This window comes from Balaenoptera borealis, assembly GCF_965194805.1.
Source record: "Balaenoptera borealis genome assembly, chromosome: 16".
NCBI lineage: Eukaryota > Metazoa > Chordata > Mammalia > Artiodactyla > Balaenopteridae > Balaenoptera > Balaenoptera borealis.
In genome coordinates this window covers 5,690,713-5,716,345 of record NC_138872.1, presented here as the reverse complement: position 1 = coordinate 5,716,345, position 25,633 = coordinate 5,690,713, and the positions used below count along the sequence as shown (strand labels likewise).

The window sequence follows — 25,633 nt, the reverse complement described above, 5'->3', positions numbered from 1 at the left end:
TGTTGTTTAGCCCGTGAGTTTGGAAACCGGGCCCTGGGGGTGGGAGTCGTCCAGAGGTTCTGAGTCACATTCGCTGGGGCGGCTTGGGGCTCCTCGGCCCAGGCCACCCTGCATGGTGCTCATCTCCAGAAAGTAAAACAGGCAAATTCTCTGTGCGATCTCAAGCCCCCTTGTGTGGTGGCTTCTGTGGCCCTTTGCCCTCTAACTGTGCCCGAGTGTCCCCCTGGGAACTAGCCCTTCCCTACATCTGTCCCTGAGTCTCAGGTGGCTCCAGATCCACCCCTAATCCTGTTGAGATGGGCATGTGACCCAGACCTGGCCAAAAAGAATGTTGCATGCCACTGGCCTTAATGACTGACTCGGGAGTAGGCACATGGTCCAGCTACAGGCAATGAGAGTCAGTGAGACCTATGACGGGACAGCCGGGAGAGGCAGGCCCCCTTTCCTGTGGATTTAACCTGGGGGATGGGAGCCTGGAGCTGCCAGGGTGACCCATGGAGCCTGAGCATGAACCAGCTTAGGAGGCAGCAGAGAAATTAAATCCCGAGGACAGTGTTTAAACTGCTGGATCCAGCCATTCCTGAAGTCAGGCTGAGAGAGCCTGTCAATTCTCTTTTTTCATTAAACCAGTGTATTAGTTTTCTATCAAATCGTCACAAATTTAGTGGCTTAAAACAACACATAATAGATGATTATGTCCTACTTTTGTGGGTCAGAACTCCAGATACAGCATGACCCAGATTGGTCTTCAGCTTGGGGTGGCAGAAGTCAAGATACCTGCAGAGCTGTGATCCTTACTGGGGACTCTGGGGAAGAATCCCCTTCCAGGCGCATTCAGTTTGCTGGCTGAATTCAGTTCCTTGTGGCTGTGGGACTGTGGTCCTCATTTCCTGCTAGCTGACAGCAGGGGTAGGTCTTTGCTTCTAGAGGCTGCCCACATTCCTTCTCGTGTTTTCCACATGGCTCCCTTCAGCCACGGTGGGTCAAGTCCCTCCTAGTGTTCAAATCTCTCCAACTTCCTCTTCTGCTGCTCCTCTCTGCCTCCTGCTAGAGAAAGTTCTCTGCTTTTAATGACTTATGTGATTAGATTGACCCCACCTGGATAACCCAGGATACTCTCCCTCTTTTAAGATCTATAACCTTAATCACATCTGCAAAGTCCCTTTTGCCATGTAACAATATATTCAAACTTAATATAGTCACAAGTTCCCGGGATTAGGACACAAATGTCTTGGAGGGAGGGGCATTATTCCGCCCACCACAGCAGTCTGACTTGGGTTTTCTGTCATCTGCAAAGAAAAGAATCTTGAATGATTCGCCCTCCTTCTGGAGAATGATTAGTTGGACATGACTGGCTTATGCAGCTGAATTCTGGCTTCAGGAATGGCTGGATCCAGCAGCTCAAGCACTGTTATAAGGATCCAAGTTCTCTTTATTTCTCAGCCTATGTTGGTTTCATGCTTGGAGTCCATGGCCCCTGGCTCCCACCCTCTGGGTTATTTCACAGGAAAGAAATAACCTCCTTCCCGCTGGTCCCTAACCTTAGCCAAGCCCATCACAAAATCAACCTCCTTTATCTTGAAGGGCAGTCTAACTTTTTGCTCTAAAATCCCCCACCTCGGTTAGATTCTGGCTCTCCCTTTGACTAGCCTCAGAACCATTGAATATTTTCCCCCAAGTGACAGCACATTGTGCCCCAAAGATTCTTATTTTGTTCCTTCTACAAATGTCTGAGCTTCTTCTCTGTGCTAGGCACTGGAGGTGCAACAGTAAAAGAAAAAAAAGTGGGTGTGGCTACTGCCCTGACAGGGGCATAAACAAAAAAAAAAAAAAAAAAAAAATCACTGGCTTACAAATTTGCGAAGGAAACAAGCAGGTGAGGTAATGGAGAAGAACCGGGAGAGTCCAGGTGAGAGGTGGGTCCAGCAAAAGTCACTGGAGGGCTTCCCTGTTGGCGCAGCAGTTAAGAATTTGCCTGCCAATGCAAGGGACACGGGTTCGAGCCCTGGTACGGGAAGATCCCACATGTCGCAGAGCAACTAAACCCGTGTACCACAACTACTGAGCCTGAGCTCTAGAGCCCGCAAGCCACAACTACTGAGCCCACGTGCCACAACTACTGAAGCCTGCACGCCTAGAGCCCGCGCTCTGCAACGAAGACCCAACACAGCCACAAATAAATAAATAAATACATTTATAAAAAAAAAAAAGTCACTGGAGAAAAGTCATGGAAGGAGGGAAGACAGTAGAGCATTCCAGAGGCGGTCACAGCCTGTGCAAACGTCCTGAGGTCGGGTGCGCTGGGCCAGGTTGAGGAACTGCGGGGAGGCCAGGAGGACAAGAGTGTGGTCAGGGGAAGGCGGTTGAGGCTGGCAGAGCGGAGAGGGAAGTGGGTGGGGATGAAATGCATTAACTTACCCACGCTTCCTACAAAACAGAAACTGGCTTGGCTTTGGACTAGCAGCTTCCGCGGGGGGGTGGGAGCACCCCCTGACATCTTCCTCCCCTCCCCCGGGCACCCCCCCCCTCCCCCTGCACCTCCGCCTGTGTAGTGACGGAGCCGGAGACCATCGCCAGCACGACTTCCGCCCCTGCTTCCGCCGGCCTCTCAGAATAGCGTTTGGCACCTCACTGAGGTTTCCACCTGCCGCCCTGGCCCTGCAGGCTGTCTCCAGCCGCCCTTCCTCTAAGAGGAGGGGAAGCACTATTGTTCCTCGGGTGGTTGACTTAGTGAGAAAGGCGAACAGTTAGGTCCGGCCCGAGGGCTGTGCCAGCATCCCCGCCCCCTTTGCCCCCTGCCTGGTAGTTTCTCCCACCTCCAGATGCCAGTAGTCACGTTCTTGCTCCTAAGAGCGGTGGCATTTTTATTCAGGATTATTGCACAGCTTCCATTCACCAGCGTATTGACCGGGCATTGTGGGGGGAGGGGGCACGGTTTGTGGGATGGGAAAGTCCCTCCCATCCCCCACCCGGTTCTCTGCCCTCCAGGCACCCAGGGCCTCCAGTTTCAACACATTGCATTTTAGCTTCTGTGTGTCTGTTCCCAAGTCAGCAGCGCCATTCGCTCTGTGAGGCGCGTTGCTCCTTTCCCTTAAATACATCTTGAAGATTCCCCGCTGAGCCCGCACGGAGCTTGCTCTCGCCTGGCTGTCGGCTGCCTAGCGTTCCACGTGTGAGTGGGCGTGCTCTACTGCCCGCCCCCTGGGATGGAGGTGGAAGCCGTTTCCAGCCTTTTGCTCATTCAGGCGGAGGTAGAACGAATCACCTTGAACAGAGTTCCTGGTGCACCTGCCGTTGTCCAGAGTTGCGTGCGTTGAACAGAGTTGCGTGCGCACCTGCTGTGTGCCGGGTTTTCACCTGCAGGCTCTTTCTCAGCCCTCACACGGCGCTGCCGGGAGGTCACACCAGAGGAGATAACTATTCAGGGCCACACTTTTAAAGTTCATTTCCCAAACTCAGTGGCCTGGCTAGAACTTGGCCCCTGAAATGGTGTCACTGCTCTGTCTGGGGCATCCGAAGAGGGATCACATATGCCCCAAACCAAGCTCAGAGATCATCGTGGGGTCTTCCTGTTTTTCTTTTCCTGCTTTGTCCTCACCATGCCTGCTGCCCCCTCGCCTCTGGAAAAGGCTGCCTGGTGCCCTCATCCCCAGACACTGGTGCCAGGCCTGGGTCCCTGCCTTGCAGGTGCCTGCAGAGCTCCGCCCTGTGAGCCGACCTAGTGCCCTGGGGTGGGGGCTTCATTACAACTCCACCAGCACCAACCCCTTCCTCCCAAAGAAATAAATACATTCTGTCTCCTTACTGTACTTATTGAACTTATTGTACTTATTGAACAACTACCAGATACAAAGTCCTAGTGGGGAAGACAAAAAATTCGTAAGTCATCACTGAAATAATTATTTAATTTCAGTCTGATAAACACTACAGTGAAGTGCCAAGCCCTCCCAGGTGTTCCTCTGCCTCAGGGCCTTTGCACATGCTCTTCCCTTTACCTGGACCACTCATCTTCCAGGTATCCACACGGCTCACCTCTTACCTTGTTGCATTCAAACTCATAGCCCCCTACTCACCGTGCTCCCTCTCTCTTGCCTGTTCATTTTTCTCTGTAGCTCTTATCACGCCTCAAACCTACTTTTACTTTATGTATCACTTATTATTGCTTATTCATCTATTACCTGTACCCCTGGTGGACTGTCAGTCCATAACGGCAGGCATTCTTGTCTGCCTTGTTCACTGCTCTATCCAAGGTGCCTAGAAAAGTGCCTGATACATAGTAGCTGCTCAGTAAATATTTGTTGAATGGATGAATGACCTAACAGGGGATGTGACCTGCTCATCTCTTCTGGGACCAGGAAGGATGGTGTCAGGGGATGTTTTCCTACCACTGGGGACAGACCCAGGTTTCATGGGGCCTGAAGGTTATACAATTTGGGGCACTGTCTTTAAGAAAAAGAGTATATGGTTACATGTACAGAGTAAGGGCCAGAGATCGAAAAAAGACTGGCATTGACAAAGGGAGAGGCATTCCAGGCAGAGGGAACAGCTTGTGAAAAAGCCAAGTGTGGCCAAGAGCCAGGGAAGAAGGAGAGAAGGTTTGTGTGGCCGCAGCTTTGCCGGGGACCCCGGAGGGGCTGGAGATCCAGTGGGGGTCAGCTTGGAAGTGACAGGGTGTGGCATGCGGGGCCCTGGTTTCTGCGGGATCCCGGGAGAAAGCCCGGAGAGGACCTCCGGGTTCTGCAGGACGGAGCCCTGCCAGACGGAAGGCTTTCCTACTCACCCTACTGGCCAAGCAGGGGGTGGCCCAGCCCTTCCACCCCATTCCACCCCCGTCAGCCTCCAGGAATGCATCTCCTGGCCTTGGGGTCCCTGCTCACCCCTACCCAACCCAGAGAGGTCCCTCGAGGCTGTCTGGGGAGGCTCCCCCCTGCCTTCTCCACCCCCCCCCACCCCCGCCCGGCTCTGCTCAGAATAAAAGCTTGGGGCCCTGGCTGGGGACCGTGTGCTCTGGCCCGAAGCCACTGCCAGCCATTTGCATCACAAATGAGGCTGGGTCAGGCTGTTGGGCCCTGGCCAGCCGGCCTGGTGCTGCCCTCGGTGACTTAAGGACACAAGCCACTATCCAGCTGCAGCACATGCTGCTCCCTCCCCCTGCTGCCTAGACTGCACCCCTGGGGGAGGACGCCCGGTCCCCCGTCCCCAGCAGGCCTGGGATCCTCCCGACCAGCCAGCCCTCCCCCAGCTGGGAAGAACAATTATGGCTGATAAACTCAGCTCCTGTCCTGTCTCTGAATGTCGGAGGTGGGGCGGGGAGGGTGGGGGGGGCTCAGCATGTGACATTCTGGCCTGTAGCTCTCACAGCAGCCCACTCTACAGAGGAGGAGGCTGAGGCTCAGAGAGGGTGAGCAACTTGCCCAAGGCTGCTCAGCAAATAGCCGGCAGAGCTGGGACTTGAATCCATGCCATTCTGCTCCAGAAACTGTGCTGTGAACAGGGGCCATCCCCTTGAGGGTCATCTGGGTTTGTCCACCATATGCAGTGGGCCCCGATAGCTGCTGGATGAATAAATGGCCGTCTGAGCTTCAGCCTTTCTCCCCAGCACGGTCGGGGTGAGTAGGTGGGCTGCTTCTCTTTCTAGACTCTGAGCCCGTGAGGTCAGGGCGCTGCCCATGCCTGTTTGTGGTCCTGGTATACAGCAGGCACTTAATCAGTGTTTCTGGAATAAATAATGGAATAAATCAACACACAGACTCCTTCTGAGCCTGGGTTGTGCTTTTCTGCTGCAGGTTCCTGCAGAGGTGGGTTGTACCCAGCTCAGGGTCCCCAGGGCTGAGCATGTGGCCTGGTCCTGGAAAATTCTCAGAGGTTCAGCCATGACTTATTCTCCACAAGCCTCGCCCCGGGCTGGCTGGGGCTCCTGCCTGGGGGCCTGACCTGGGGAGGAATTCAGGGCTCCCTCTAAGCGAGCCTGGGCGCAGGGAGGCCCCTGTCTCTGTCCCCTGCCTCTCCCTAGCTTGGCCCTGGAGTTCTCTCCTGCCCCAGGGCCTTTGCTCCTGCTGCCCTCCTGCCTGGCCCTCTCCCAGCAGCTCTTCCAGGGCTGGCTGCTTCGTCACCTCCTCAGAGAGGTCCCTGTCTAGCTGCAGCCCTTAGATATTTCCTATCCTCACCCCGTCTGTCTCCAGAGCTCTGTGGATGCCTTATCATTCCTCTTGGGTTTTGCCGGTGTCTCCTTTAGAATGAAAGAGGGAGCAAGATGCACACACTACATAGAGCAAAACAGAACGAGAAGGGAGAAAATAGAGGGAGAGAGTCAGATGGAGAGAGGGACAGGGAGAGACTGATGTAGAGAAACACAGAAATAGAAACGAATGTGAGAGAGAGAGACAGAGCAGCTCAGAGGTAGAGACACAAAGAGAAACCGAAAGAAAACAGGACCAGCGTCCCGGAGAGAACTGGAGCCGGGGCAAGAGGGAGGGGACAAGAGAAAGTGCTGCGCAGTGAACAAAAAGGGATATGGGGGCCCTGGGCTTCCTTCTGGCGTGATGGGAAGGTTCTGGAATTAGATCATGGTGACGGTTGCACAACTCTGTGTATATGAAAAGCCACGTAATTGTACGCTTTACAAGGTTGCATTTTATGGAACATGAATTATGTCTCATTTGAAAACATGAGAGGACATCAGAGAAACCCAAATTGAAGTACAATCTACAAAACACCTGACTGATACTCTGCAAATCCAGCAAGATCAGGAAGGACAAGGAAAGAGCGAGGACCATCCCTGGGCCTGCAGGAGACGAAGGAGACGAGATGACTAAATTCAATGTAGGACCCGGAACAGAGAAAGGACACTGGGGGAAAATCCGAATAAAGTCTGCAGTTTAGTTAATGGTACTGCATCAAAGTGAATTTCTTAGTTTGGATCATTGTACTATTATGTAAGAGATTAATATTAGGGGAAGCAAGGTGAAGGGGACGTGGGGACTATCTTTGCACCTTTTCTCTAAGTCTAAAATTATTTCAAAATTAAAAAGTTAAAACAAACAAAGGAGACAGAAATGACCAGAGAGCAGCCCTGGGACAGAGGAACTGCCTGTGCTCCTGACCCCGAGGGGACCGCCAGCCGAGGCACCTTCAGGATAAAGCCCTGGGCTGGGGGAGCCTGGTGTCTAGTCCTCTGCCCATTACTGACAAAGAGGCTGCTGATGCCCTGGAGCAGGCTCTAGTTCCAGCTGAGGTACTTCCATGCCTGAGGCTGCAGACCCTGAGGCTTCCCAGCAGAGGCTGCTGACAATTCGTGACTCTCCTATTGTTCATCTAAGGGTTTCAGCAGTGTTTGGGGCGGCCCCGGGCACTTCCCTGCACCCATGACCATGCCTATTGATGTTCCTCTGTTCCACCTTCCCTCTGCCCCTGCCACCCCAACACACAGCCCTTGGTGCCTGCCAGCTGACTCCTGCAAGGCTCCTGGCATCCTTCTGCAAGAGGGAAAAAACGCCCCAGATCCTGCTTTCCTGCGAAAATAGCCAAGTGGCAGCCCCATGCTGGAGTTAGGGATCACTTCATGTGGGTCCCCACACAGGACAGGCCGGCACCCCGTGTTGACCTCTGGGTTCCTGGAAGGAAAATGCTCATTTTTATTTCCCTAGAACCCAGCCCTGGACCAGGCATGTAGTAGGTGCTCAATTAACACTTGTGTGTCTCCCAGACACCTTACTCCCAGGACCTCAGCCAAAGCCAGCTCTTTCTTCACCCAATGCTTTCAAGCTTTTTAAAGTGGTGAAATCTACCTTTTAAAAATGAAAATATTCAGAGAAGAATAAGCCCCTACTACCACTACCCAGAATTAAACATGACACAATGAGACATGAAGATTTTGTCACATTTGTCACTAATCCTTTTTCTTTTAAAGAAATAAAATGTTACAGATACAGCTCAGCTTTGCTGTAACTCCCATCACCCTCCCCCCACAGCCGACCTCAGTGGGGGTGGGAGTGCAGCCTCAGGCCCAGGTTTCTACCTCCATGTTTATGGTGACGGTCAATTTTCCGTATTGCTCTGTGTGCACCGTTTAAACAGCTTGCACGCGAACAGTCTCCTACAGCGTGCAGAGCTCTGATTCTGTGCGTTCCAATCAACTACACGTTGAGGTCCCCTCGTGACGTTGGCGGAGAGGGATCCATCCTTTTAAGGAGCCGTTCCCCACCCCCTCCCCGACCCCTGCATCTGCCCCAGCTCATGCGCCTGCAGCCCTGGCAGCCACACAGGGCTCAGAAGGGCCCCACGCCAGGCTTAATGCTCTGCTGTCTCCGTCTTGGAATTCTTAGTAACTTTTGCACGAGGGGCCCGCATTTTCATTTTGACTGGACCCCACTAATCGTGCTGATGTTCTGACAACGTGGAACACCTAACCGAGCCCCCGTCCCGTGCCAGGCCCTGGCCCAGGCTGGCCCGCAGCACAGACCACCTCAGTGCATCCTCCAAAGACTCTGTGAAAGGCGCGGTTCCCGGCAACCCCATTCTGCAGATGGGGACACTGAGGCTCAGACAGCTCCTGACTTGGGAGCCCGTGCCCTGAAACAAGAGACCCACTTTGAAGATCGAATCTGGTCCAGCCCCCTTTCTTTTAAAACCAGGGTCCAGAGAGTTGAAGGCTTCCTCAGCGGACCTGGCCCCTGGGCTACAGAGCCGGTTCCCTGCCATCCCTGCGGCCATGAGCCAGAGCCGCCTGGCTTGTCCGTGCTGCCCCGGCCCCGAGGCTGAATTCATTTCACCACACTTCCTCTCCCCGTGGGGACTGTCTCAATGTGGGGTGAACCAACCCGGGGGTTAATCAGAGCGCCACTTCCTCTTCCCGGAGAGGACCTCTCACAGCCTGCCTTCTATAATTAGACCCCGGCCTGCCTTCCCCGGCTGGGCGTGGTCGGACCTGAGGCTGCTTCCGGCCCTACAGAGGGGTTTCCACGCGGCTTCCCAAGAACCCCAGGAGCCTGTGGGGCAGGGGGTGTAGGGGGGGACGCTCAGGCCCCGAGGCCCGGGATGGGGCCTCCTCTGGCTTCCTGGTGGGCTCTCCCCGCCGCTACCCCTGCGGTCATGCGGGTGGACCAGATCCATTTCTAGGATCCGAGAGACCGGTTTTGCCATAGTCTAGAGCAGCGGTTTTCCACTGGGGGGACGTCGGGCAATGCCCGGAGGCACTTTCGGTTGTCAGAGCTGGGGAGGGGATCCTCCTGGAATCTAGGGGGAAGAGGCCAGGGAAGCTGCCACATAGCCCAGGCCGGCCGGCTCCACAACAGAGAAAGGCCCGGCCCCAAGTGTCAATGGTGCTGAGCTTGGAGGACGTAGTTTTGACCACGAGGACAGCGGAGGAGAGGAGGTGGCTGGGACTCGAGGTATATTCTGAAGGTAGAGCGGATAGGACAGGATGACGTCTGATGGTGGCAAGTGCCCTTATTGAGAAGGAGCGTGATGGGGACCCCCGAGAGGGAAGGGGAGAACGGCTTGTGGGAGGAGGTGAGCAGAGGCTTGCATGATGAGGGTCCTCCCTGGAAGATCTGGGGGAGAGCTGTAGGGAGAGGGAGACGGGTGCAAAGGCAGGTGGGAAAGGATTTTGAATCTGGGTGAGGAAGTGAGATGAAGCCAGGAAGGAAGGCGGGGGTCACATCCTGCAGTGTCTCATGGGCCAAGAAGAAGGAGTTTCACTGGCAGCCTCTAAATGCAAAGGTGCTGAGAGCACAGGACGGGGAGTCCGGAGACTGGATTTCAGCTTGAATTGGGTACTAACTGGCCAGGTGACTTTGGAAAAATTACTCTTTTGGGGCTCCAGTTTCTTCTCTGTCAAAGTAGGGGCAATGCTACCATCTGGTCCCCCAAGGAGGCTCCTGTACAGTCAGTGAGGTGCTGGGTATTGGGACACAGGATGGGGAGGTGACTCCCCATTCTAATCTGAGTGTTTAAGAGTGACCCACAAGAGCTGTAAACTCGAGTCCCAAGTGTGGCTGACCTCCGAGACCCAGGCCAGGGCCCAACCAGCTCGGGTATCATTGCAAAGTGGAGAAGTGTCCACAGGACTCTTGGAGAGCCGTCTTCAACAGCGACCCCATGTGGTGGTAAGATGCCATGACAGCAGTGAAGTTTAGTGGGGAACAGGCCTCACGCCCACCTGTGGGTTGAAGACGACCTTGGGTTCCCTGGACCCTTCAAGGTGTGGGAGGGCCCGAGAAGGGGGTTCTGGGCATCTTGTTAATACAGCGCCTGGAAGCCTGAGTGATTAAGGAACAAAGAGATATAGTCATCCCAATATCATAACTTGGAGAAATTTATTCTCATGTCCTTAGTTTGGAAGGAAAGTCTCCTGATACTCAGGGACTCCGGGAGGGCTGGGGGTGAGCAGGGGTGGTCGCTGGGGCAGGAATGGTGCCTGTTACACTCCTGCCTCAGTGGGCTGGCTTGTTGCTCCGAGAATGCAATCAGTTCCTCTGGTCCCTCCTTGCTTCCTCTCCAGCCCGGGTGCCTGCAATCCCATCCCAGGGAAGGAGTTCCTCGGTCGGGGAAGCTCTGAAGACACTCAGGTGAAGGGAAGGCAGGAGATGGGGTGGCTGGGGGAGGAGGCTCTCACCGCCTTCTCAGGCTGCAACCTCTCCCATCTCCCTTCCTGCTCAGAAGACATTTCCCACGTGGACCCGCCAAAGGATGTCACAGAAACCACCCAAGAAACGTTCAAACGGGGTGAACAAATCATTTATCCCCGAGAAAATATACACAGCTGTTACATGGAAGAAGGCACAGCCTTGCAGGCAAAGAAAGAAATGCAAACAAAAGCCCCACTACATGCTGATTCAACTAGAAAACAATTTTAAAATGATAAAGCCCAGTGCTGGCAGGGATGTGGGGAAAGCAACACATCAGCTTTGCTATAAATGGATTCCGATTTTTTTTTCTTTCTTTTATGGCTGCGCCGCGGCATGACATGTGGGATCTTAGTTCCCCAACCAGGGGTTAAACCCGTGCCCCCTGCATTGGAAGCGCGAAGTCTTAACCACTGGACCGCCAGGGAAGTCCCCAGATTCAGATTTTGAAGACCGATCTGTCTGCATGAAATAAGCACTGAGAAACTGCACATACCCTCTCACCCAGCATTTTGTCTTTTGGCAAAGTGTGGCCTTATTTAATAGTGGGACATGGAAAAACACAAAAGCCAAAACCCCCAGATGCCCTGTGCTAACTTCTGTGGAGTACTCACAGTACTTGAAAGGCTGAACATGTATTACCTCTTTAACCTTACAGCTGCTCGGCAAGGTGTGTGTTTTCTGAGCCCTCATTTCAGAGATGAGGACCTGGAGGCCCCTGGAGTCCAGCCCTCCCACCGTGGTCACGCAGGTGGTAAGTGGCAGAGCTGAGGTTTGAACCCAGGCTGCCCCACCGGAAACTTGGGGGGCGTCCTCACCCCACACTACTATCGCTCTGTACTGTGAAAGGAGAGTTGTCCACCAAAGAGACGGTGCTGCAGCTATGTGTGTGTACGCTGTCACCAGGATGCGACCAGAGGCAAAAGAGCTTCTTTCTGCTTCCTCCTGGTGGTAAATGCATGCCTGCTGCCCGACAGGCGTGCCCCGGCCTGTGGTTCTGGAATGTGGGTGAGCCGCTACCCCGGAGACCTGCTGTTGGTGGCCGGTGTTGGTGGGCCCGGCCCAGGCCACAGACCCAGCCGGCACACACGCTCTGTGTTTGTCCAAGGAATCAAGCCAACGCCCTTCATGCCGCCTTGATGGGGGTTGAGCAGTTGAACCGATGCCCAGAACCCTCGTGTCTCCCGCTCGGGCAGAAATGCCGGTGGCCTCGCGGCTGGAAGGATAGTGACAGCTTCAGGCACCTGCGTCTTCAAGGAGGGCGTGACATTTTGGAGATGCTCTTGGTGCAGGCCGGAGCTTGGATCCTCTGCCTCCCGAGAAGGGGGTAGGAGGGGACACGTCCCCGTGGCATGTCCGAGGCTGGTGTGAGTGTTGACGTGCTGCGAACTCTCAGGGGGCAGCGGCCCCTGCTCCTGGGGTCTCCCCTCCCCATCTCTAAAGAGCAGGGTTGGCCCATGTGAGTTTGTTGAAAATATGGGGCCCAGGCTGCCATGGCCACGGGATGCTGTGCGTGGGGCAGACGTGGGGCACGGGCGAGAAGGCCATCCCTTTGCAACAATTTTTCTGTCCTTCTCAGTTCAGCTTGGTGCTCCCGTGTCTTGACGGCCGGCCACCCCCTGCCTGACCCCCTCTTTAGTAGGCCTCAGGCTCAGAGCCATGGGCAGGCAACAGTATTTTAATAACATGATTTGTCTTCACCGTGCTCACTTTCAGAGTTATCTTCTATGAGTGGCAAGTGGTACTGGTTTTCTGTTTACATTGGTGACAGAGAATTTCCTTTTAAGATAAACTTAAGTAAAACTAAAAGGTGAGTCATTCTAAATAAAAATGTGAAGCGAATGATAGATCAGATGGAGATGGTCAGTCATAGAGGTGACCCCTGAAAGTCTGAAGTTTGGAACCCAAAGCTAAGGGCCCTTCTTGGTCCTCCCTGACGAGATGGCCCTGGATGGTGGAGGTCTTGCCGGCCCCTTCCCTCCTGGCTCCTCAGTCCTCTGTGTCTAGGTGGCCAGTTCTTTTTTTTTTTTTCAGCTGTGCCACGTGGCATGCGGGATCTTAGTTCCCCGACCAGGGATCAAACCCGCGCCCTCAGCAGTGAAAGCGCAGAGTCCTAACCACTGGACTGCCAGGGAAATCCCAGTGGCCAGTTCTCGAGTCTCTGGGACCATTGGCCTCCCCTTCCCTTCCTCCTCTCTCTTCTTCCCTCCTTCTCCCTCCCGCCAAGTCAAGGCCAGGAAGCATCTCAGTGCAACCCTCTGCCATTGCCACGTTGGTTTGAGGGTTTCCGTATGGGGAGGGTGTCTGGGCTGCTCTGGGTGTTGGCTCTCCCTTCCCCAACTATTCCTCTCCCCCTTCATCAGACCAGTGCACCAGTTCTTACCTTGCCTGCTCATTAGAGAGGCTTTACAGGGTGAGGTGCAGCTTAGAGGAGAAAGCGTCACGGTTAATACTGACGACAAGAGCTCACGGTCACTGAGCAGTTACTGCATGCAGGGCACTGTGCTAAGAACTCCTTACGTATTAGCTCACTGAGTCCTCACCATAATCCTGAAGTCGTCTTTGATCCCTCCCCCCTTATGCCCCATCCCCTGTCTCCCGCTGCACCCCGTCCAGCAGTGAACGCTACTGACTCTGGAAAACATCTCCAGAATCTGACCTTCTCCCCACCTCGCCTGCTCCCACACTGGGCCAAGCCCCATCACCTCTTGTCTGCAAGATTGCCTCCTCTTGGTTGCCCACAGGCAGTGAGACAGATCCTTTAAAAAGTCAAGTGTGGTTCTGCCCTCGCTCTGCTTGAAACCTTGCAGCGGCTCCTCAGCCCCTGCACAGCCGGAGCCCTGCCTGCCTCTCCTTCCCCACCTCCTGCTTCACTCTGCTGCAGCCACTCCAGACCTGAGCCTGCCGCAGGGCCTTTGCACTGGCTGTTCCCGCAGACCAAAATGCCCTCCCCAGAGTATCTGCCCAATATCTGCACGACTTGCTCCTTCACTTCATTCAGGCTCTGCTCAAGTGTCCCCCTCCTTGAACAGCCTGCTGTGCTCCCTCTTCAAAGGGGACGCCCTTTCACTCTCTATTCCTCCCCCGACATATATATATATATATATATATATATATATATATATATTTGTTTGTGTCCCCCCCACCCAGAATATAAGCTCTAGGCAGGGATTTTTGTCTGTTTTGTTCTCTGCTGTACCTTCAACATCTAGAACAGTGTCTGGCATAGTGTAGATGCCTAATACAAATTTGTGGTATAAATGACCAGCCCTAGGAGGTGGGTGCTATTGTTATCCCTACTTTGTAGGTGGAAAACAGGCCCAGACAGGTGCAGCCACTTGCCCAGGGTCACAGGGATCTACAGGGAGGGATTCCCCAGAGCCCTTGCACTCCACCCCTGTGGAGTGCCGCCTCCTGCACTGGGTGAGGGTCTGAAGCAGACGGTTCTAGGCGCAAATCCTTGCTGTACAGTTACCAGCTGTGTGACCCAGGGTGGCTGTCTCACCCTCTCTGGGCTTTGCTCCTTGTCTGCACAGAGTTCACAGCCCTTCCTTCCAAGGGTGCCCCAAGCCTTCCAGGAGTGATAATTGGCACAGCTCTTAACACAGGGCCTGGCATCCAGCAAACCTCTGGCTATTGTCCCTCTCCCATTTTATAGATGAGGCGACTGAGGCCTAGAAGATGCTCAAGATCACAGAGCCTCTGGATTCAAAGGCAGGCCTGTGTGACTCTGGGTCTTTGCCTGGGGGACGAGCTCTCCCCGCTTGGCCAGTTCCCAGGCCTGCTCCTGCCGGCCGCTTCCCCGGCGGCAGCCCCGCCCTCCCTTTGTTCTGCTGTCGCTGGCTGTCCAGGAGCAGGTGGCGTTGCCCTGGCGCCAGGGGGAGGCTGAGGCAGCCACACACGGGTTGCTATTTGCTTTCCTCTCCACGGCCCTTCCTGGCCTGGGCGGAGGTGGGCGTGGGGTCAGGCGTGCAGGTGGGGAGGATTTGCGGTCCGCTCCTCCCTCTCTGAGCTCCTGGTGGTGCCTGGAGGCCTTGGCTGGGCCACCTGCAGGGTGAGTGACCAACCGTCCTGGTCTGCCCAGGACAGAGGGGTTTCCCAGGAAGCAGGACTTTCAGGGCTAAAACCAGGAAGGTCCTGGTGACCCACCCTGTGTGGTGGCGCGGTGGGCTGGATAGCACGTGGGAAGGAGACAGGGTCAGCTACCCCGAGTACACTGCTCTGTGCCCCTCTGGCCCTGCTGCCTGCGGGGTTCTGTACTGGGCCTGGCTTTGGCATCAGGCAGAGCTGAGTGAGGAATCCCTGTCCCATCCCATAACAATCACTTGGGCAAGTCATTTCAGCTCTTGGAGCCTCAGTGGCCTCGTTTGTAAAATGGGGATAAGATTCCACTCTCCTCACAGGGATGCCGAGGAATCAAATGAGAAAACAAACATACAGCATTTAGCAGAGTGTGGACATCTGATACAGGAGAGCATGTCTGATTATATTATTAGATGTCTGCTTAAAACCCAGCTTCCCAGCACTCTTAGAATAAAACCATGGACCTTTGAAGCTCCTGTGATCTGCCCCTGTGACCTCTGGCTGCATCTCCTGCTCTTCTCTGCTGACTCTGCTCTAGTCATGCTGGTCTCCTGGCTGGCCTAGACCTAACCTGCCCTCTCCCTGCCTCAGGGCCTTTGCATGTGCTGTTTTCTTTGCTTGCAGTACCAGCCCCCCACCCCCACCCCTACCCCCTTCCTGGGACTGGCTTCTTCTCATCTTTGGCCCTTGGTTTAAAAGTCATCTGCACAGAGAGCCCTTCCCTTTCTACCAAATTTGAACGGATATTTATCTTCTTGGGAACAGAATGTTTCTTAGATGGTTCACTGCTGCTGCCTGAGGCCCTAGGACGATGCCTTGCCCAGAGCAGAGCTCAGGACACGTTCGTCAAGAGGACGAATGAATGAACGTTGGCCTGTGAAGGCCCCCAGCAGGCTGGAGAAAGAACCCAGAGTCTTACATGTCTTTCCTTCTCCGAGCCTCGGTTTCCTCGTCTGTCCGCAGGGGTGAGAGGGGCACCCAGCTCCTTGGGGTTTGTGAGGCACGGATGGGGGGACAAAGATGGACCAGTCTGGACTTCCCTGGTGGCGCAGTGGCTAAGAATCCGCCTGCCAATGCAGGGGACACGGGTTCGAGCCCCGGTCTGGGAAGATCCCACATGCCTCGGAGCACCTAAGCCCGTGCGCCACAACTACGGAGCCTGCGCTCTAGAGCCCACGAGCCACAACTACTGAGCCCGTGTGCTGCAACTACCGAAACCCGCGCCTAGAGCCCGTGCTCCACAACAAGAGAAGCCACCGCAATGAGAAGCCCAAGCACCGCAATGAAGAGTAGCTCCCGCTCGCTGCAGCTAGAGAAAGCCCGCGTGCAGCAACGAAGACCCAACGCAGCCATAAATAAATAAATAAATTTATTAAAAGAAAAAAAAAAGGATGGACCAGTCCTTTCACCGTGGCTGCACGTAGTGGGACTCAGGGACTGGCGGCCCTGCCCACGGGGACCTCACATGCACCTCCACTCCCACCCTCTCCCTGTGTCCTCAGTGGCACCACTGCACACACTACACACAGATCAGGAAACTGAGTCCCAGAAGGAGTCGTCCTGTCTGGTCGCCCCGAGCTGGGCAGCCTCCTGCCGAACGTGGTTGCCTGGCCCGGCCTCGCCTCCCTCTTGCCTGCCAGGACCGGGCAGGCAGCTGACGTGTCACATGCTTTCGGCTCCCTGCGGAGACTCCAGCACACTGTCAAAGCTGTCAAACAATGTCCCTGCCAGGTTTTTACAAGAATCCAAGGCCTCGCTGCCCAATGCCAAACACCCTCTTAAGACAATAGCCCCGGGGCCTGCGGGCCCATCCCGAGCGCACCGCCTCTGCTCGGCCACATACAGGCGAAAGCCAGGGCGTCCCTCCCCCATCACCGGACAGGCATCCGAGGGAGGCTGCCCCAGCCTTGGCCCGACCCCTGGCATCTCGCACCTCCAGATCCGCCAGCCTCTGGCCCAGGGGCCGGGTGAGGAGGCCAGGTGGGCCGGCGTGGGCTGCCAGGCCGGGCAGGCGCAGGGCCGCTTCAGGGGCCTCCCAGTGTCCCGTCCGCTCGCAGCCCGAGTGGCTGGCAGCTTGGGCTCTTCTTACCAAATAAGGCCTGGGCCGCAGTGCCTGGACAGGCTCAAGCTCCTGCAGAGCGGCGGGCGGCAGCGGCCCTGCCGGGTCACCTCTTCCTCCTCGAGCACGGAGCCAGCTGGCCCCGCAGAGCGCTGTCCCCGCGGTCCAGGGAGCCCCACCTCAAGAAGCCCTGGGGGACTGTTCAGCATCCCCGGGAGAGGAGCCTCCGTTTAGAACCGTTGGAATGTTCCATATGGAACCTTCGGAAAGCTCCATTTAGAATCTGAGATAAATCAAGGTGCAGAAAGATCCCTGGAACTCCTGCGGTGGCCCCGGGAGCCCCAAACTAAGCCAAAGGGATGAACTGCCTCCCACCAAGTGCACACGCCCGCACCTGCTCCCACACCCCCGGGGCTGTTCTGCTGTTGGGTGTGATCTGTGGGTCACCAGTTACACCAGTCAGCTCCTTCCCGGTGCCTGGTCTGTGGTATCAAAGGGCAAGCCTGGCCAAGGGGCTAGGTCAGGCGGACAGGGTCTCTAGAGAAAACTGAGGACCCTTGGGCACTGACCTGTCCCCAGCCTGTGCCTGTAGTGGGGAGGGGGCGTGAGCGCTGGCTGAACTGGGAGGACCCCATCCCTATGAACCAGCCTGAGCCGCACCTGGGGGAAAGCATCCTGCAGGTGGGGAACGGGAAGAGGGAGGGGCAAGCCCACTGTGGGTGACGGGGGGGGTCGGGGGCTTGTCACGTCTCAGGAGCCACTATGGGGCATGGAGCTCCCCAGTCTGCCTGCCTTGGTTCCAGAAAGCAGCTTCACTTCTTGGAGCCTCAGTTTTGCCATCCTTCTTTTTTTTTTAACATCTTTATTGCAGTATAATTCCTTTACATGCCACCCTTAAAATGGGTATAATACAAACTCTACCGTAGGGGTGGCTGCAGGAATTCAACGGGATAAGGTGTGTGGAGGGGCTCTGGAGAGAGCTGTCTGAGGATTAAGTGGGATGCGGGGTGACGGAGGGGATCCCTCCTTTCCTGGGAGATAGGGGGAGACAGGGGCTCTCCCTCTGTTCCCGATGCTGCACCCCCCCCCCCAGTTTTTCACTGCCTTCCCTGCTTTCTCAATAGCCTAGGGGAGCTGGGGTGGCACTTTGAGGTCTCCTGAGCCACTCCCAGAGCAGAAAGCATGTGGCTGGGGGTGACACGGATGTTCACGTGTGAACACGCATGAGTGTGTTTGAACGTGTAGGGCCCCCATGAGCTGCCATGAGCACAGCTGTGTGACCATGAACGTATGCAAGAGTGTGGGGGCTCGGACCCCTGGCGTGGGCACGAAGATGTGGTTCCTGCTGATTTCCATTTCCGAAGCCTTTTCGTGAGGTCTGGGAATCTCTGGGTGATGGGGCCCCTCTCCTGGGACTGGTTATGGAATTAAGGGCCCAGTGCAAAATGAAAATATGCAACCCCTTGTTCAAACAGTATCAAGACTTTCAAGGTGGCAGCAGCACAGCATTAAACCAAGCGTGGGGCCTTTCTGAGCGTGCGGACCCCGTGTGCCTGCCTCGGCCCTGTCCCCTCCTTCTCCCTGGCAGCCTGAGCGTGTGCGACCTGGGCTGGGCTGTGGTCACGCGATCAGCAGGAAAGGCCTTTAACGCCTGTAAAAGTGACCTCCCAGCCCCCAGTCATGGAAGCAGCTGGGAGCCAGGTCAGGACATGGAGCCCCTGATAAAAGCACTCTCCCAGCTGTTCTCCTTAAGTCCAAGTGAGTTTGTTCCCTTGGACCAGAGACCAGCAAGTGTGTGCAGCTCCTGCTTTTAGCCAGCCTGGCGGGGCGCTGTGGGTGAGGCTGTCTGCGAGGGGGGCACCCATCGGGGGGCCGGGATTGGCTCAGCTGGACGAGCAGCAGGGGCAGAGCTGGTGAGCCCTGGAGGCAGAGGCCAGGGCCGAGGGGCAGGACGTCCTGAGAGCCCAGAGCCCCTCCTAGGCACGAGAACCGGATGCTGCCATCTGGGGGCTCCTCCAAGGGGCTTGGGGCTCCCCTGACGGCTGCCACTTGACACCGGCCCTAGGGTTACACTCTGCTGGAAAAGTGTGTTTCCCCACCTCTCTGCAAAGTTCTCTGTGATCTCCAGAAACCACCCACCCAGTGCTTGAACGTGCCCACTGGGAACCTCGGGGATTCTGCCCAGAACCTTCTGGGTCCCCCCATCCTGAGCTCTGAGGTCCCTCAGGGAGGGGACTGGGCTTGGCTTGTTCACTGGGGTCTCCCAGAGCCTGGCACAGCGCTACGTGGGAGGGATGAAGAGCCTTTGCGTGGAGGGGGCACACAGCGAGCCCGCGCCATCAGAACCAGGAGCTGGTCTTCATCAGAATCCTCCTCTGGGGCGGGGTCACAGCGAACGTGCTATCTAGTCCTTTGACATTTTATTTTAATGGAAAGCCTGATGATTCATGTGCATTGGCTTATATTTTGATGTAGGGCAAGGTCTTTTCTCCAAGGGTCTGAGGGGTCTGCCGACAGCTCACGTCTTTCTTGCATAAACCACACGCCTAAATCATCTCCTGCTTTTTGCAGTTTCTCTTTCTTTAAAGTGGAGAGAGAAGGAATATGTTCACAGAGACAACCAGCCAGAGAGGTTCTGGGCAGACTTCAGTGCTCTAAAGTAAACTTGTCCTTTCAGTTAATTAATCAACAAAGATTTATTTGGCATGACTGCACGCTGGAGCCGGCCGCTAGATGATGAGAAACCAGAGGAAAAATGAGCTGAGGGAAATTCTGCCTGAGTGCAGCGACGTTGGTTTTCTGTTTTATAAATGCAGAAACCAAGGCTCAGAGAGGTTGTGTGAGTTACCTAAGGCCACACAGCACACGCATGGCAGGCTTTGGCCTGCAAGGAAGCTGAGTGCAGAAGTTGGCTAGAAGAGATGGGAAAACGGGGTATCATTTGGTGGTTAAGATTCAGGCTTTGGTGCCAGTGGAACTGGCTTCACATTCTGCCTCCGGCACCTTGGGCAGGACCTTTCCCTTCCAAACCTGGGTTCCCTCCTCCTCTGAGGGTTGTACTTTGCTACGTGCCAGCTGACCTTTTGGAGCCTGTTTCTCACCTGTAAGATGGGGACAGTGAGAGTACCACTTCAGCCACTCAGCAGATATTTACTGAGCACCTACTATGTACCACGCACCATTCTAGGAGGTGGGATGCAGCCGTGAGCCAAGCAGCCCCCACAAGTTATTGTGAGAGTTGATGGGGGATGTGGGCTGCGTGCCCGGCCCCGGCTCCGTCTTCAAGCCAGAGATGGGGCACGTCCGGGCAACAGGGCTGCACTGCAGGTGGACTTTGGCCAAACCGACCCCCAGCTCTGAGATTCCATCAGCTGTCCTCAGCCTGCCGGGCCAGGTCAGGAGCCCTAGGGGAGCAGGGAGAGGACTGGGGGCCAGAAGAGGGGAGAAGGACTGGGGAGAGGGGTCGGGGAGTGGGGTTGTCACCATTGTCGCCCTTCTCTGGGGTAGAAGCCAGCTGTCAGGCACTTGCTGACGGGCAGGTCTCTCCGTCAGCTCTTCACTGCCCTGTCCTGTGGACCCGTAGGACCACCCAGTGGGGCGGGGCCCCCAGCTGACAGATGAGGAAACTGAGGCACAGGGGGTGAAGTCACTTGCTTGCCATCACCCAGCTCGTGGTGTGGAGTTGGGGTAATGTCCCTCAGCAGCCCGATCTTTTAATTATAAGGTATTGAGAGAGGAGAGAGATGGGGAGAGGATGGAAGAGAGAAAGAGACTTGACTATGGGAAGACGATGCCCCACTTCGGGGGGCTTTCTGGACCCCCCTCGCTTCCCCTCCAGCCGTGCCTCTCTGAGGGGCTCAGGCTCAGCCCATCTCTTGGGCAAGCTTTTGGGCCCGGGCCCGTGGAAGCTGTTACTCTTCTCTGAAGACGGTAACCCCTCTTTGGGGATTGGGTTTTCCTTCCCAGCCAGGGACCTGGCATCTCTGGAAGCCCGGGAGGCTATTTTAAAACCTTACAGCTGGTTTTTGTCGAGGCTGCTGATACGTATGTGTGGAAACCTTGGGTTCGTTCTGCCAACACTGAACGAACGTTGCAAATGAGCGGGGGTGGCGCTGATCAGAGCGGAGGCTTGGCGGGGGGCGTGCAAGGCTGCACCCGGTGCTCTGTCCCCATCTGGACTCTGGGAGGAAGGGGGTCACCCACCGGGTCTCCGTGCGACCCCGAGCAAGCCCCTTCCCGTCTCTGGGCCCCAGTCTCCCAACAACGATGACGGGGCAGCCAGGACTGGTTGAGCATGCCTGGCCCGCTCTCGTCTTTCAGGTGGGAAAGCGAGGCTCAGAGAGGGTCTGCTGCCTGCCCAGGTCGCCCAGGAGTAGCCAGAAGACGTAGAGTTTGAACCCAGCTCTGGTCTGACTGTAGAGCCTTCACTGCACGGCTCCCGGGCCCACTTCACCCTCACAACGAGGAAATGCTCTTATAGTCCCATCTCACAGTGGAGGAAACTGGGGCGCAGAGCGCGGTGACGTCCCCAGGGGTCTGCCCTCCAGTCACTTGTACCGGGTTTCCTCCTGCTTCTGTTCCCTCTGTCTCCCCTCTCACTCCAAGCGCTGCTTCTTCAGGAGACCTTCTCTGACCCCCAAACTAGACTCCACGCTCCTTTGGGGCGCCTACTGTATAGTTTTTCTATTTGCTGCTGTAACCCATCACCACAAACGTAGTGGCCGAAAACGACAGCCTTTATTAGCGCAGTTTGCGTGGGTCAGAAGCGCAGTGGGCTCCACCTGCTGGATGTTTTGGGGTCTCCCAAGGTGGTGGCAGGCTGCGCTCCTTTCTGGAGGCCCTGGGGAGCGCCTGTTTCCCGCTCATTTGGATCGCTGGCAGAATTCAGAGGCTTGGCTCCTGGCCCCCACCTCCAGCAGCCTGCAGGCCAAGTCTTTCCCCTCTGCCGTCTCTCTGATTCTCTCCTTCAGTTCTCTTCCACTTTTTCTCTTGAGGTGTGATTGACATATAACATTGTATATCTGTATATGTTATCTTCCACTTTTAAGGCTCTTTGTGATTACATTGGACCTGGATAATCCAGGATACTCCTTCATCTCAAGCTCAGCTGTTTATTTTTATTTTTTAATTAATTAGTTTATTTATTTTTGGCTGTGCCTTGCAGCTTGTGGGATCTCAGTTCCCTGACCAGGGATCGAACCTGCGCCCTTGGCAGTGAAAGCGTGGAGTCCTAACCACTGGACCACCAGGGAATTCCCAAGGTCAGCTGTTTAGATAAATAAATCATGGGGATGTAACGTACAGCGCGGTGACTATACTTCATAATACCATATTGCATATTTAAAAGTTGCTGAGAGGGTAGATTAACTTGAAGTCCTCACCAGCAGAAAAAAAAAGGAAAACATTTCATGACTGTGCATGAGGATGGATGTTAGCTATTGTGGTGATCATTTCTCAATGTACACAAATATTGAATCCTTATGTTGTACACCTGAAATGAATATAATGTATGTCAATTATACCTCAATTAAAAATTAATAAAAAATTTTAAAAGATTTTCTCTATGTAACCTGAAATAGAAAATGAAATGAGTAGAAATTTAAAAGAATATATTTATTTTATTTATTTGGTTGCACCAGGTCTTGGTTGTGGCAGGCATGCTCCTTAGTTGTGGCCGGTGGGCTCCTTAGTTGTGGCAGGCGGGCTCCTTAGTTGCAGCAGGCAGGCTCGTTAGTTGCGGCATGAGAACTCTCAGTTGTGGCATGCATGTGGGATCTAGTTCCCTGACCAGGGATCGAACCTGGGCCCCCTGCATTGGGAGCACGGAGAGTTAACCACTGCACCACCAGGGAAGTCCCTAAAATGAGTAGAAGTTTCTTGAAAAAATCTTTAACTTGTTCCCTTAAAAGTGGGTCATTCTAATTTGCCTAGATGTTTTCACTCATTTTCTAATTTCTCATATATTTCTGTTTCCTGCCTAAGTGATTCCACAGCTTTAAGACCTTCCCGTCCGTGCACATGAAATTGTCACACATCCCAACTGTACCTAACGTTTAAAATTAAGGGAAAAAATCTAGTATGGTATGTGAAACAAAAAAAGGTCAACTGTTTAGTAACCTCAATTCCATCTGCAGCCTTAATTGCCCTTTGGCATGTAACCTAACAAATTTACAGAATCTGGGGATCGGGATTGGACAAGGTTGGGGGACCACTATTTTCCTCCCATAGTTACCTTACTGGTCTTTTGCATCACACGCATTTATCAAATTTGTCGTTATATATTCACTTGTGAGAGTCTGTTTTCTGTCTCCCTCCCAAGACCATTAGAGGGTTGGAGGTACTGAGTACAAATTCCCTGGACAAACAGCAGAACCTCCATGTTGTTATATATCAACAAAGAGGGTTGGATGCTCAGTTTCTCCCCTGCCCCCGTCAGGGCTGCTGTGTCCAGTCGCACAAGTTGTGGACTGCACAACTCCAGGGCTCGGCTCACACCTAAGACTCTGTGATCCTTGCGGTTGGGTGGCGTCCAGCCTTTAGGCCCGTGGGCCACGACTCTGCCTCTGAACCTGGAGCCTGTGTCCTTAACCCTGGCTGCCTTTGGAGTCATCCAAAGGGCTTTTAAAATCCTGATGCCCAGGCCATGCCCCAGACCAGTTGCCTTGGAATCTCTGGAGTGGACCCTGGCATCTGCATTTCCCAGGTGACTCCAAGGTTGGACTGAGGTGCGAGCCTCCCTCCGGAAGGGTCAGAGAAAGAGTTATGTAACACAGAGGGCGAGAAGCCCACTCAGCTAACTTTGCGTAACTGAGGCCCAGCAGCTGCTGGTGACACATGTGCTTTCCTCTCCCACAGGCCCCATTTCCTCACTCTGTGTGGCTGTGGCCCAGCTCTTGGGTTTCCTGCGGCCAATTAGCCGACCTACACGGGCAGCTGCCCTCACGGCCTCAGGGACGATTTCGGATCTGCCAACATCTGGCTGTCCGTGGACATGGGCCGCTCTTGTCCATCAGCACTGCTACATCAAGGGTGGCGATGTCTCTCCTTGGTGACCAACTGGCTGCAGAGAGGGGCAGGGAGGCTCGGGGCCGGGCAGAGGGGGAGCAGATTCCCTCAGGGAGCCCATGAGGGCTCTTGCTTGGATGTCACTTGAAGGTTGCCAGATCCTAAGTTCCACTTGGCCGCGGTCAATTTGCTGGCCCGTTAGTCGGGAATTATTATTTCCTCGGAAGGCGCCAAGCACAGCTTCCGAAGTCTGGGCGGCTCACTTTTGGGGCCAGGTGATGAAGTGTACTGGCAGCCGGAGCGAGATAGGGCATCGCGGTCTGTTGGGGTAACGCGTTGTCAACGCTTTGTTTCCAGGACACTTCTGCTCTGCCGGGCGCCTTGGGACCCAGTGGGAGGGGGAAGGAGGGGATGGAAGGGGGGAGCCCGGGGTGGGAGCCCGGGGTGGGAGCCAGCAAGTGATGGGACTGTGGCCGGCACATCTCACTATTTCCCAGGAGTACTCGTGGCCCTGCCCCCGCCAGTGGAAGGCTGGGACACATCTCCGGGCCTGGCAGGTGTCTGCCTTTCTCCAGGGTCACCCAGAGCCACACAGCCCCGGGCCTGGTGGCCCTCTGCCCTCGGCACTCAGCTCCTTGCCCTCCCCAAAGGCTTGTGTTTCTTTGGCCTGTTGGCCGGGGGCCTGGGCATTTCTGTTTCCTGCTCAGTGAAGTTGGCAGTGCGGGTGGGGAGACTCAGGGTCAGTTCAGGGCAGGAAAGTGGAGGACCAGGGCTCCTCTCTGGCAACCCCGCAAAGGTGAGGCATCACGTGGTACACCGACCCCCTTGACGCTAACACAGCCCCTCCACCCGTGGCCCTGGGGCGTTACCGCGCTAACAGTCTGCTGTGCCCTCTGCTATGGCTTGGCCACGCCCCAGATGGGGCCAGTCAGACACTGCAGCTTGCCCCAAGAAAGGGTGGAGGTTCTTGATAGAAGACCACCCTTCTCGGTGGTGCTGCAGATTTGTTTCCATGATAATACCTGTCAAAGCTTGCTGGGCACCTGCTAGGGACCGTTCTCAACCTGGGTACAAATGAGTTCATTTAATCCTCAGAAAGCCTTGGGAGCCAGGTAAATTCTTGTACCCATTTTGTAGATAAGAAGACCAAGGCACGGAGAGCTCAGCTGACAGGGCCACACACTCTTGGGAGCAGCTAGAGTGGGGACACAGCCTGAGCGCCTCGGCTCTGGGAAGAAGCCTGCTGACCCTGAGTTTGCACGTGCCTTGGGAGGGGATTCTCGGCCCGGCCAGCCGCAGAGGTCACGGGGAGCGCTTTGGCCGCTCAAGGGGAACAGGAAATTTGGAAACCACATTCTTATCTGCTCCCCACAAGAGCTGCAGCTCGGCAGGGCTCCTGAGCAGCGAAAGTCGGCTGGTTCTTCATTCACTTACTTGTTCGTTCATTCGTTCGTTCACTCGCTCATTCATTTATTCAACCAATGTCGAGGCAGGCCTTCTCCTGCGCCGGGTTCTCTGCCCAGGGCAGCAGCCGTAGGTGGTCAGGCCACGCCCCCTCTCCTGGAGTTCCAGGTCCAAAGGGGAGACTGGTAATAAGTCAGCAAGCCCGTGGTGTCCGTGCTGTGGCAGGTGGAAGGGCTAGAAAGACCATTAAAGCGGGTTATTAGAGACCGGAGGCTGATGGGATGGGTGCAACGGGGTGGTCAGGAAGGCCTCTGGGGAGGGGACGTTTGAGCAGAGACCTGAACGAAGAGAAGGGGTGAGCCAGGCAGAGGAGAGGTGTGTTAGTCTTCAAAGCTGTGTAACAAAGTACCGTAAACTTACTGACTGAAAGAGCACTCAGGGTGTCCGCGGGTCAGGA

At 55.2% G+C, this 25,633-nt stretch overlaps 1 protein-coding gene across 1 annotated transcript in view; it reads left to right on the top strand.

The window, feature by feature from the left end:
* The window catches only part of RBM38 (RNA binding motif protein 38), a 49,156-nt gene extending 26,238 nt beyond the window's left edge, over positions 1–22,918 (top strand). The window contains exon 4 of the mRNA XM_082359332.1: positions 21,932–22,918. Within this exon, the coding sequence (XP_082215458.1) occupies positions 21,932–22,001 (70 nt within the window). The 3' untranslated portion in view covers positions 22,002–22,918. The remainder of the gene's footprint in view (positions 1–21,931) is intronic.
* The last annotated feature ends 2,715 nt before the right edge of the window (positions 22,919–25,633 follow it).